Genomic DNA, 12,199 nt, shown 5'->3' on the forward strand with positions numbered 1-12,199 from the left:
GGTTTAACAATCAAATGGCACGGAATCACTTGCAATTTATTTATATAAGCATCACTCAGACCTGGATCTACTATTGATACTCTGCATATGACAACACTACAGTCTACCCACTGGCTGTTAGGACAGTCAGTCAGCACATTGATTACCTGTGTCTTTGGTACTTGAGATCCCCTTGATGGGCACTGTCTTCCTCTTGTCCCCCTTCTCAGCCTCGGGTTTACTGTAACAGATGTATAGCAGTTACTCACAAGATTGGGTGGGCGGGTGAGTGGTTGATTGGTTGAGTGAGTGGTTGAGTGAGTGGTTGAGTGAGTGGTTGAGTGAGTGAGTGAGTGAGTGAGTGAGTGAGTGAGTGAGTGAGTGAGTGAGTGAGTGAGTGAGTGAGTGGTTGAGTGAGTGGTTGAGTGGTTGAGTGGTTGGTTGAGTGAGTGAGTGAGTGAGTGAGTGGGTGAGTTGTGGGGGGAGGGTAGTGCGTTGGGTTTAATACTGCTTTTACCAGCATTTCACTTACATCACAACTTCATCTTAATAGAGAAGAAACTACAAAGTGGCACATGGTGACATCTATTGCTACATCCATGACATCAATTAAAGGCCTTATGTTTGTACTAAAAAAATGAAAAAGAAATCCATAAATTGTCTAAAGAGGTGAGGTGAAATTGGGTTTAACATCGCGTCCAAGATTATTGCACTTATATAGCGATGTGCACACATGTGTGTGTGTGTGGCTGCTTGTACTAGTCCGGACTTTATAGTGCCAGCACACTGAGATACCATGCCGCAGTTTAACATGAATATCCCACTCAGACACAGCCTACTGACTCCGAGCCGACCAGTCCTTGTTTTAGACCCTTAATGCCTAGCGCCAGACAGGGTAACAACAAGTTCCATCTTTTAACGTCTTTTGATATGACGCAGCCAGGTATCGAACCCCGGACCTTCTGCTCTCTTGGCGGACGCTCTACCACTATACCAGGGAGGCGGTCTTGTCTAAAGAGGTAGCAGGAGGTAATGGGGACCTATTCCTCCCCTCAAGGAGAAGACCAGGACACTTGTGTGGCCGGCAATGTGATATTGGACATGGCTTCTCTACCTGGGTCTTGTGTTGGCGGCTCCAGTTCGGTCGAGGCAGAGAGACAGGTCAGGCAGGTTACTCTCTTCCAGGGTGAAGTCGGCCAGGTTCAGCGACAGCGGCTCATCTGGGAAACATAAGAACTATCTGACGACCTCCACTATAAAAACAACCTCAATCACCTCCCGGAATATAAACCATCTCAATCACCTCCCACAATTGGAACTATGTCAACTATATCCCTAAATACATGTATTCAGTATTGGAATCATTGCCTCAGGCTCATGTCCTATAAATGTAGACATCACTAAAAGTTGTCATCACCCAAAGCCAAATTTTCTAACACTAAAAGTTGTCATCACCCAAAGCCAAATTTTCTAACAAGGTGTCCTCACACTTACTACAAGGTCACCTCACACTTAAATTGTTACCTCACACTTGCAAGGTCACCTCACACTTAAATTGTTACCTCACACGTAAATAGTTACCTAACATGTAAATAGTTACCTCACTCGTAAATAGTTAGCTGACACTTAAATTGTCAAGTCACACTTAAATTGTTACCTGAAACGTAAATAGTTACCTGACACGTAAATTGTTCCCTCACACTTAAATTGTTACCTCACACGGAAATTGTTACCAGACACGTAAATAGTTACCTCACACTTAAATAGTTATCTGACACTTAAATTGTTACCTGACACTTAAATAGTTCCTCACACTTAAATAGTTATTTCACACTTAAAGTGTTACCTCACACTTGAATACTTGCCTCACACTTAAGTAGTTACCTGACACTTAAATTGTTACCTAACACTTAAATAGTTTCCTCACACTTGTAATGTTTCCAAACACTCTAGAAAAAGATATTTCTGTTTTGCAAACTTGTATAGTAATACTCCATGTTTCGTGTACGCAGGGATTCATCTTGGATTGGTGCCCTAGGCAGGTAATTTTGGAAAAAAAGTTAATATCCTCAAATCTGTCATCAAAATACAAGTCACTTCTACAAAGCCATTATACTAATTATCACTATATAACAGGTATTGGTCAATTTCTAATTCCAATTTGGGAATCTTTATGGACATTTGCTGCAAACCTGCAGTCGAATATCAGCCTCGGAGCAGGTCTAGATAAAGCCCTGACATGTCAGCAAGGAATATGGCAGCATCTAGTCACGCACCGTGGGTGACGGCAGGGGTGGTGAGATCTACGGCTGAACCCACGCGGGAGTCTTCCTTCTTCTCCTTCTTGTCAGAGACGCTGCCCCCGCAGTCCGGCCGGGACACAGTCTTCTCGTCCAAGGAGTTCCGCAGTGGCTGCACAATAGCATTCAATGGGTTCTTGCTCTTCTTGGCTGAAGCACAATTGTGTGGACTGTGTTAGTTCATGGTAGTGAGAGGGACACAGAAGGCCCAGTCGTCTAAGATGCTACTATTTGCTGTGCAGAGTTGCATCCCTTAGATGTACCCGATACCTATGATCGTGGGTTCAAATCCCAGATCAGCACTGATCATATTTCCAGGTTTGCATCCCTGCTTTTGGGTTTCACCAAAGTGGTAAATGTCGAAGATCTGCATCACTTCAGACTTTCCTCCCACATTCTCACAGCTGACATAAATGAAATACTGTTCACAGCGGCATAAAACCAAACTCAATCACTCACTCCTGGCAGTAAGCCATATTTAATCTATATCATACCAACCTGTGAATAAGCAAATCAGGACCAGACACATCAGATGCAGACAGTATTGGCAATGGATCAGTCGTAGATATAAAGAATCTCACCCGAGTGTCTTTTGATGTCAAATATATTAACAAGAGTCCGAGGCTAGCCGAGGATTTTTGCCACTTTTATCAACGAGTGTTGATATATTTGATATCAAAAGACACGAGGATGACATTTTATTTATCATCCAACATCATTCTACTAACTTTTTCAATTTGTAGACAGTAATTAGCAGTGTCCAGTGTAAAATGTACTGCTAACAGCTTCAATAGCAGAGCCATTAGTGACGTCATTTGATTGTGACGTCATGGTAACCAGTGACGTCACAATGGTCTGCAAAGCATTGTGATGTAATTTCATTGCAGTTATATCTACAGTGTAGATATCGCTTGATCTCATCCAAGCAATATCTCTTGTGGGAGCCAGTTTTGGAGGATAAATTATAAGCAACATCTCGTTCTATGACTCATTATGAGCCAAGTCACAGAGTATGAACACCCAATCAAATTGATGCCTCTTACGCCTATTCTATCTTCAAATCCCCACATGGGTAGAATTCATGACTACAACAAGTTAGTGAGTGAGTATGGTCTTACATTGCTTTTAGCAGCATTGCAGCAATATCATGGCGGGGGACACAAGAAATGGGCTTCACACATTGTACCCACGTGGGGAATCAAACCCGGGTCTACAGCATCATGAGCAAACACTTTAAACGCTAGGCTACCCCACTACCACTTCAAATACATAACAGAAAATACAATCATGGTTGCATCTGGAGATTGAAACTCTTGCTAATTCTATCAATCAAATGATTTTTTTGACAAGAATGAAACTGATTCTAAGGGACTAGTTGAAGCATTCATGCAGTATGCTTCAACACAGCAACAAGCACCTGTGGAATAATGCTTCCAAATTGTTTACACCCGCTTAGAATAATTAAGACACTGACATTCTAAAAGCGTTCAGGATAAGGGCTGAACAATCTGATTTATTCATCCAAGCACCAACCTGATCTGTATTTCTTGGCTTCGGTTTCACTGGTAACAGCGGAGTTGGCGACGGCCATGGTGGTGGCGGCGAGCTCGGAGAAGCGGGCGTGGATGTGCTCCAGCATGTCGTCCGTGGTGGGGGTGGAGTCCCTCAGCAAGGGCTGCTTGTCCTTACGGCTCCCCTTGTTCTTGTTCTCATCCTTGGCCAGATTGGTCAGGTTCCACTCGGCCTGGATTCCCTCCAGCAGGCTCTGCACTGACCGGGGGCTGTCCGCTAGTCCATCTGTCCGGAGGGAGGGAGTAAGTCAATTTGTTGAGAGCTAGGCCTTAATATCATTCCAGACATATCGAGATATATAATCCAATTAAATGTCCTTAAGATTCTTTTAAAAATTGGTCATGATATCGCTTTAGCAGCAAGCCCAAAGAGTTGGGCTTAATGCTGCTTTGAACAATATTCCAGTTTTATCGCGGCGTGTCAGCTTAATGTAAGAGGAAAGCCCGAAATGATACAGGTCTTAGACATTTAGTACTTTGGTGAAACCCACGAGCATGGGTATGGTGCTGACAAACCTAGAAACATAATCGGGGTAAACTGGGATTCGAACCCATGATCATCGGTTTCTGGCACGCCTAAAGAATGCAACAGCACAGCCAATTGTGGCGCCTTCGATGACTAGGCCACCCCTGTTCATTATGAAATGCACACTCAGCAATGTTCCAGCCATATGATGACGGCTTGTAAATAATAAAGTCTGGATCAGACAAACCAGTGCTTTTGATACCATGAGAAAACATCCATGCCATTGACGTATAATGAAATGCAATTGCCAGTGTTATAGTTCTACCCCACTGAGACACCATGCCACAGTTTAACATGGATACTCCACTCAAACACAGTACACTGACTCCGAGCTGACCAGTCCTTGTTTGAGCCCCTTAATGCCAAGCGTCAGGGAGGGTAACAACAAGTACCATCTTTCAAAGCAGGGTTAGACTTTAATGTTAGCCCGCTAGCCTCGGGCTAATACAAATTCCTGCATGCAAGTACAAATGTCCCCATTTCCCCATTGTTTTAACATTACAAAGGCATTTTATCTTTACACGGGCCAGAAAAGCTTTTGAGTTTAGTTCTAACCCTGAAAAGTTTTTCGTATGGTGCTGCAAGATATTGAACCACCAACTTTCCACTCCCCGGGCAGACACTCTATCCACTAGGCCATGGAGGCGGTCATGCTAACAGTGAGAAATGTCAGGTGACTGATGTAACATTGGTTGGTTGGTTTGTTGTTTAATGGCGCACTCAAAAATATTCCAACAATATGACGGCGGTCTGTAAATAATCGAGACTGAACCAGACAATCCAATGATTGATATCATGAGCATCGATCCACGCAATTTGGATACGATGACATGCATCAACCAAGTCAGCAAGTCTGACCACCCGATCCCGTTAGTTGCCTTTTACGGCAAGCATGGGTTGCTGAAGACCTATTCTATCCCGGATCTTCAAGGGCGACTGATGTAACAAGTCTCACCTGAACTCCCTGATGCAGACATGGAGGACAGGCCCCATCTGTCCAAGTCTGTTGTGTGGCTTTCTAAAAACTGTAGTAATACTGCTTCATCATCTTGCTTCCTGGAATCAGAGGGAAGAGGCATCCTTCAGAGAAACCTCTGCACACAACATAGGCCAAGGGGAGACGGTTGAAGATGAGTTGTCTCCCTTTGATCACATCATTAAAGACACAGAGGTGAGGGTTAATGTTGACACTTGGTAACTCTGCACCACACTTAGTATCAAGGGTATTTACAGTTTACATTGCTATGGATAGTACACACACTGGCTTTGTCTTCAGCTTGTATCTAACTTGGTGAAAAAGCTAATCATATTGGTCATTGATGATGGGAAGTTGGGTGTGGGGGGGTGGGGAAAAATTGGTCTCAGGAATTAAATATTGATCATTGTGGATTGGGAGTTGTGAATGGGGGGTGGGGAAAGATTGGTCTCAGGAATTAAATATTGATCATTGTGGATTGGGAGTTGTGAATGGGGGGTGGGGGGTGGGGAAAGATTGGTCTCAGGAATTAAATATTGATCACTGTGGATTGGGAGTTGTGGATGGGGGATGTGGGGTGGGGGTGGGATTGGTCTCTGAGGAATGAATCATATCTTGCTGACCCCATTTTATGTCTCATCCCCACCCAAACCAATACATGTAACAGATTTTCCTCCTCCTCCCCACCCCCATCCCCCTACCCCTTTTTGCACCCAGCATGGAGAGTCATCCAACCCATCAATCAACGCTTGACAAACCAATCAGACCTTGCACACGACTATAAGTACGATAGGTCTTTAAACACACACATGAGGTGCAGAAGATTGACTGTTTGTTTTGCTATATTTGCTTGCACTTAGACAGAGACTTGTAAACAAAAGTCAAATACTGTATAACACAGCAGTAGACTTTACCAAGTACACAAATCACTTCAGCATCCTATTTTTACTCACTTGTCCGGTCCAGACAGGTTGTTTGTACACTTTAGGACAGCGGCGGAAGCACCGAGGCGGTCAAGGTCATTCTCCTCCCAGATTTCAACATCATTGTCAACAGACCTGTCAAGACATACACAATGTCACGGTTTCTCAACATCATTGTCAACAGACCTGTCAAGACACACTCAATGTCACGGTTTCTCAACATCATTGTCAACAGACTGTCAAGACACACACAGTGTCACAGTTTCTCAACATCATTGTCAACAGACTGTCAAGACACACACAATATCAGTTTCTCAACATCATTGTCAATGGACCTGTCAAGACACACACAATATCAGTTTCTCAACATCATTGTCAATGGACCTGTCAAGACACACACAATATCAGTTTCTCAACATTACTGTCAACAGACCTGTCAAGACACACACAATGTCACAGTTTCTCAACATCATTGTCAACAGACTGTCAAGACACACACAATATCGGTTTCTCAACATTACTGTCAACAGACCTGTCAAGACACACACAATGTCACAGTTTCTCAACATCATTGTCAACAGACCTGTCAAGACACACACAATATCAGTTTCTCAACATCATTGTCAACAGACCTGTCAAGACACACACAATGTCACGGTTTCTCAACATCATTGTCAACAGACCTGTCAAGATACACACAATGTCACAGTTTCTCAACATCATTGTCAACAGACTGTCAAGACACACACAATGTCATGTTTTCTCAACATCATTGTCAACAGACCTGTCAAGATACACACAATGTCACAGTTTCTCAACACCATTGTCAACAGACCTGTCAAGACACACACAATGTCATGTTTTCTCAACATCATTGTCAACAGACCTGTCAAGATACACACAATGTCACAGTTTCTCAACATCATTGTCAACAGACTGTCAAGACACACACAATATCGGTTTCTCAACATTACTGTCAACAGACCTGTCAAGACACACACAATGTCACAGTTTCTCAACATCATTGTCAACAGACCTGTCAAGACACACACAATGTCATGGTTTCTCAACACCATTGTCAACAGACCTGTCAAGATACACACAATGTCACAGTTTCTCAACATCATTGTCAACAGACTGTCAAGACACACACAATATCGGTTTCTCAACATTACTGTCAACAGACCTGTCAAGACACACACAATGTCACAGTTTCTCAACATCATTGTCAACAGACCTGTCAAGACACACACAATATCAGTTTCTCAACATCATTGTCAACAGACCTGTCAAGACACACACAATGTCACGGTTTCTCAACATCATTGTCAACAGACCTGTCAAGACACACACAATATCAGTTTCTCAACATCATTGTCAACAGACCTGTCAAGACACACACAATGTCACGGTTTCTCAACATCATTGTCAACAGACCTGTCAAGACACACAAAATGTCACAGTTTCTCAACATCACTGTCAACAGACCTGTCAAGACACACACAATGTCACGGTTTCTCAACATCATTGTCAACAGACCTGTCAAGACACACACAATGTCACGGTTTCTCAACATCATTGTCAACAGACCTGTCAAGACACACACAATATCAGTTTCTCAACATCATTGTCAACAGACCTGTCAAGACACACACAATGTCACGGTTTCTCAACATCATTGTCAACAGACCTGTCAAGACACACAAAATGTCACAGTTTCTCAACATCACTGTCAACAGACCTGTCAAGACACACACAATGTCACGGTTTCTCAACATCATTGTCAACAGACCTGTCAAGACACACACAATGTCACGGTTTCTCAACATCATTGTCAACAGACATGTCAAGACACACCTAATATCAGTTTCCCAGGTCTAAACATAACTGTTATTGTTTCATTAATGACTTAGCAACGTTTTGTTTGTTTCTTTGTTTGTTCTTTAACGCCTCTCTCAGCAATATTCCAGCTATATGACAGAGTCTTCACCAGACTATCTAGTGATTGATATCATGAGCATCAATCCATGCAAATGGGATACGATTACATGCATCAACCAAGTCAGCGAGCCTGACCACCCGATCCCATTAGTTGCCTCTTACAACAAGCATAGTAGCCTTTTACAGCAAGCATGGGTTGCTGAAGAACTATTTTTCCCCGGATCTTCACGGGTCACAGAAGGGATCCAAATGAGTAAGCCAGCTTTGATACTAACATGGTTTCCTCGTCGATGTCGTTCTCATCGTTGCTGTTGTCAACAGCTATCTCTTGGCCCCCGTCAGCCTCGCTTTCTTCATGAATGTCATCCAGATCATCAATATCACCTTCACTCAGTCCCTGGAGAAAATATTAGTCACATCAATATTACCTTCAGAGCTGATAATATGCACAGGGGTATATTTAACAACAAACTTGTGCGTAGCCGGCAGGGCTTGCTCCTTTCAGAAGCTACTGGCCCTGCTCCAAACTAACTGGCCCAAAACTAAATATTGACCAGGGGGTCTCCGAAAACTTTAGAACTCCTCACCCCTAAAACATCATTTCTTGCACTCTGAGATGAAATCTTGGCTTCCATTTGCCTCATTTTGTGGCGATTTTATGAGCAAAAAAAAATGTCGTAAAGGACATTACAAAATGGCAATTGGTTGTGTCATTCTACCGAGCTGATCTTTGAGTTAACCATTCACACGACCTCATCCGACTAGCCAGATGAGCCATCTACCTTGTGTTTCAGCAAGCCTTTCATAATTTTAACTGACCATGGACCAACGGGCCAGCAGTTAAATCAACCCATGTATGCACAAATGAAATCAGTTGAGAAATGGGGCTTAACGTCACATTCAAGACTATTTCATTTAAATAACGATGTGCCTGCACATGTGTGTTTGGCTGCTTGTACTTGTCTAGACTAATACCAGTATTATAGAGTTAGACCTGCTTCAGCAGTTTAACATAGACACCCTACTCAGATTCAGTATACTGACGCCGAGCTTCCCAGTATAAGCTTTATCCCCTTAATGCTAAGCACCATCGAGGCAGTTTGTAATACACATGTAAAATATATTATTTGACAATAAATGCTGATTTTACGCCAGTCAGCAATATTCCAGCCCTAGTGGCAGTGCATATGTTCTTGTATATGTGTATACTTTCTTTCTGATGACGAGAGCAAAAGTATCGAGCTGTCTCTTTATTCTGTGACTGTTTTGAACTGTATACAGTCAAGTCCCGTTAATCCGACATTGTTGGTTGCATATGAGTATGTCGGATAAACGAAATTAGGTAGTATCAACGTTTGTGGTCGAAAATTGGACATCCTGTCAGTAATTTCATTGGTCGGTCAAAGTTCGCGAAAGGTCGTTCTGTCGTGACCTGTAATGGGATGTCTAAAGCTGTAGCAAGAACTTGGATCTGATTTTAATGAAATTGAGGTAATCTAGGCATGTGAATAATCATGTTTTGTGTATTAAAAAAATTAATTGTTTATTGTTACGCAAGTTTATCTCTGCCGCCGCTGAAATATGCAGCTACTCGCCGACTCGCCTGGCATCAAAACACAGGTCTGTGTACTCGCAGGCAGATGACCACGGAGTACGCTGATCACTGTGTCGGATTAACGAGACTGATTAAAGAGTGATTTCAGCATTTCGTTGCAAATTAGGTGTGTCGGAGTCTGAGTGCGAGACTGTCAGATTAACGGGTGTAAATAGCACTGATTAAATCGGTTCCCATCATTTGTGTCAGATAAAGCCGATTGTCGGATAAACGAGTGTCGGATTAACGAGACTTGACTGTGTAAAAAAAGTGTCTGATGTTTAAGCTATAGAAATAGTATCCCCCCTCCCCCTCCCCTCACTCCCAGTACCACTATTTGGAGACACACATGCTGTTACCTCATTAGACTCCGTGGAGTCTGTGTCAGACTCCTCCTCGTGTTCCAGGTCGGTCTGCTCCACATCCATCTCCGCAGTGGGGCGGGGGTGTCGAGGCTTGGGGTGGAGCACCGGGTGGTGGGGGAGGGGACTGTCAGACTGGGAGATCATCAGGGGAGACTCTACAAACAGAACAGGCACAGTTCAACTTCAACTTCAACACTTTCAGTTACGTAAACAAACTGACAATAAACTGAACAAACTCATAGCGAGTGTGTGAGTGAGTGAGGTTTTACAATGCTTCAAGCATTATTCCAATCACATCATGGTTTTGGTTGGTTGGTTTGTTGTTTAACGCCGCACTCAGCAATATTCCAGCTATATGACGGCGGTCTGTAAATAATCGAGTCTGGACCAGACAATCCAATGATTGATATCATGAGCATCAATCCACGCAATTAGGATTGATGATGTGCATCAACCAAGTCAGCAAGCCTGACCACCCGATCCCGTTAGTCGCCTCTTACGACAAGCATAGTGTCCTTTTACGGCAAGCATGGGTTGCTGAAGACGTATTCTACCCCGGAATCTTCACGGGTCCAAGAATGGCCACCCAATCCTGTAATCACCTATTACGACAAGCATAGGTTGCTGAAGACCTATTCTAAGCCAGACTGCACAGTGGTGTTTACAAGTATCTTGGCTTCCCTGATTAACGTCTTGTTAAATGGCTTGTTTTATTGGAATGTATGCTGTTTATACTGCAGTGTAGCAATATTCCAGATATATTGCAACTGCTGTAGATAACAGAGTTGATGACACACAATCATCTGATTCCCACATTCCACAGTGCCCTCACTTCAGACAGCAGGAATCCTGAGATCTATGTGTCCCGGGAATCCTGAGATCTATGTGTCTCTGGAATCATGAGATCTATGTGTCCCGGGAATCCTGAGATCTATGTGTCCCTGGAATCCTGAGATCTATGTGTCTCTGGAATCCTGAGATCTATGTATCACAGGAATCCTGAGATCTATGTGTCACAGGAATCCTGAGATCTATCTGTCCCTGGAATCCTGAGATCTATGTGTCACAGGAATCCTGAGATTTATGTGTCCCTGGAATCCTAAGATCTATGTGTCCCTGGAATCCTTTGATCTATGTGTCGCTGGAATCCTGATATCTATGTGTCGCAGGATTCCTGAGATCTATGTGTCACAGGAATCCTGAGATATGTGTCACCCGATTCCTGAGATCTATGTGTCCCAGGAATCCTGAGATCTATGTGTCACAGTAATCCTGAGATCTATGTGTCCCTGGAATCCTGAGATCTATGAGTCACAGGAATCCTGAGATCTATATGTCCCTGGAATCCTGAGATCTATGAGTCACAGGAATCCTGAGATCTATGTGTCACTCGAATCCTGAGATCTATGTGTCACAGGAATCCTGAGATCTATGTGTCCCTGGAATCCTGAGATCTATGAGTCACAGGAATCCTGAGATCTATGTGTCACTCGAATCCTGAGATCTATGTGTCACAGGAATCCTGAGATCTATGTGTCCCTGGAATCCTGAGATCTATGAGTCACAGGAATCCTGAGATCTATGTGTTGCATGAATCCTGAGACCTATGTGTCCCTGGAATCCTGAGATCTATGTGCCCCTGGAATCCTGAGATCTATGTGTCACAGGAATCCTGAGATCTATGTGTCACAGGAATCCTGAGATCTATGTGTCCCGGGAATCCTGAGATCTATGTGTCACAGGAATCCTGAGATCTATGTGTCACAGGAATCCTGAGATCTATGTGTCCCTGGAATCCTGAGATCTATGTGTCCCGGGAATCCTGAGATCTATGTGTCCCTGGAATCCTGAGATCTATGTGTCACAGGAATTCTCAGATCTATGTGTCCCTGGAATCCTGAGATCTATGTGTCCCTGGAATCCTGAGATCTATGTGTCCCTGGAATCCTGAGATCTATGTGTCACAGGAATCCTGAGATCTATGTGTCACAGCAATCCTGAGATCTATGTGTCACAGGAATCCT

At 43.4% G+C, this 12,199-nt stretch overlaps 1 protein-coding gene across 1 annotated transcript in view; it reads right to left on the reverse strand.

Annotated features, from left to right (window-relative positions):
* Nucleotides 1-12,199, reverse strand: part of LOC139456205 (E3 ubiquitin-protein ligase TRIM37-like) — a 72,932-nt gene that overhangs the window by 13,967 nt on the left and 46,766 nt on the right. The window contains exons 14-21 of the mRNA XM_071237759.1: nt 10,170-10,330; nt 8,492-8,613; nt 6,306-6,410; nt 5,332-5,432; nt 3,813-4,076; nt 2,256-2,429; nt 1,094-1,199; nt 147-220 (exon numbers count right to left, since the gene is read on the reverse strand). Coding sequence (XP_071093860.1) covers nt 147-220; nt 1,094-1,199; nt 2,256-2,429; nt 3,813-4,076; nt 5,332-5,432; nt 6,306-6,410; nt 8,492-8,613; nt 10,170-10,330 — 1,107 coding nt within the window. The remainder of the gene's footprint in view (nt 1-146; nt 221-1,093; nt 1,200-2,255; nt 2,430-3,812; nt 4,077-5,331; nt 5,433-6,305; nt 6,411-8,491; nt 8,614-10,169; nt 10,331-12,199) is intronic.

Source organism: Haliotis cracherodii, unplaced genomic scaffold, assembly GCF_022045235.1.
Source record: "Haliotis cracherodii isolate W230 unplaced genomic scaffold, xgHalCrac1.p SCAF_11, whole genome shotgun sequence".
In the NCBI taxonomy this organism is placed as follows: Eukaryota; Metazoa; Mollusca; class Gastropoda; order Lepetellida; family Haliotidae; genus Haliotis; species Haliotis cracherodii.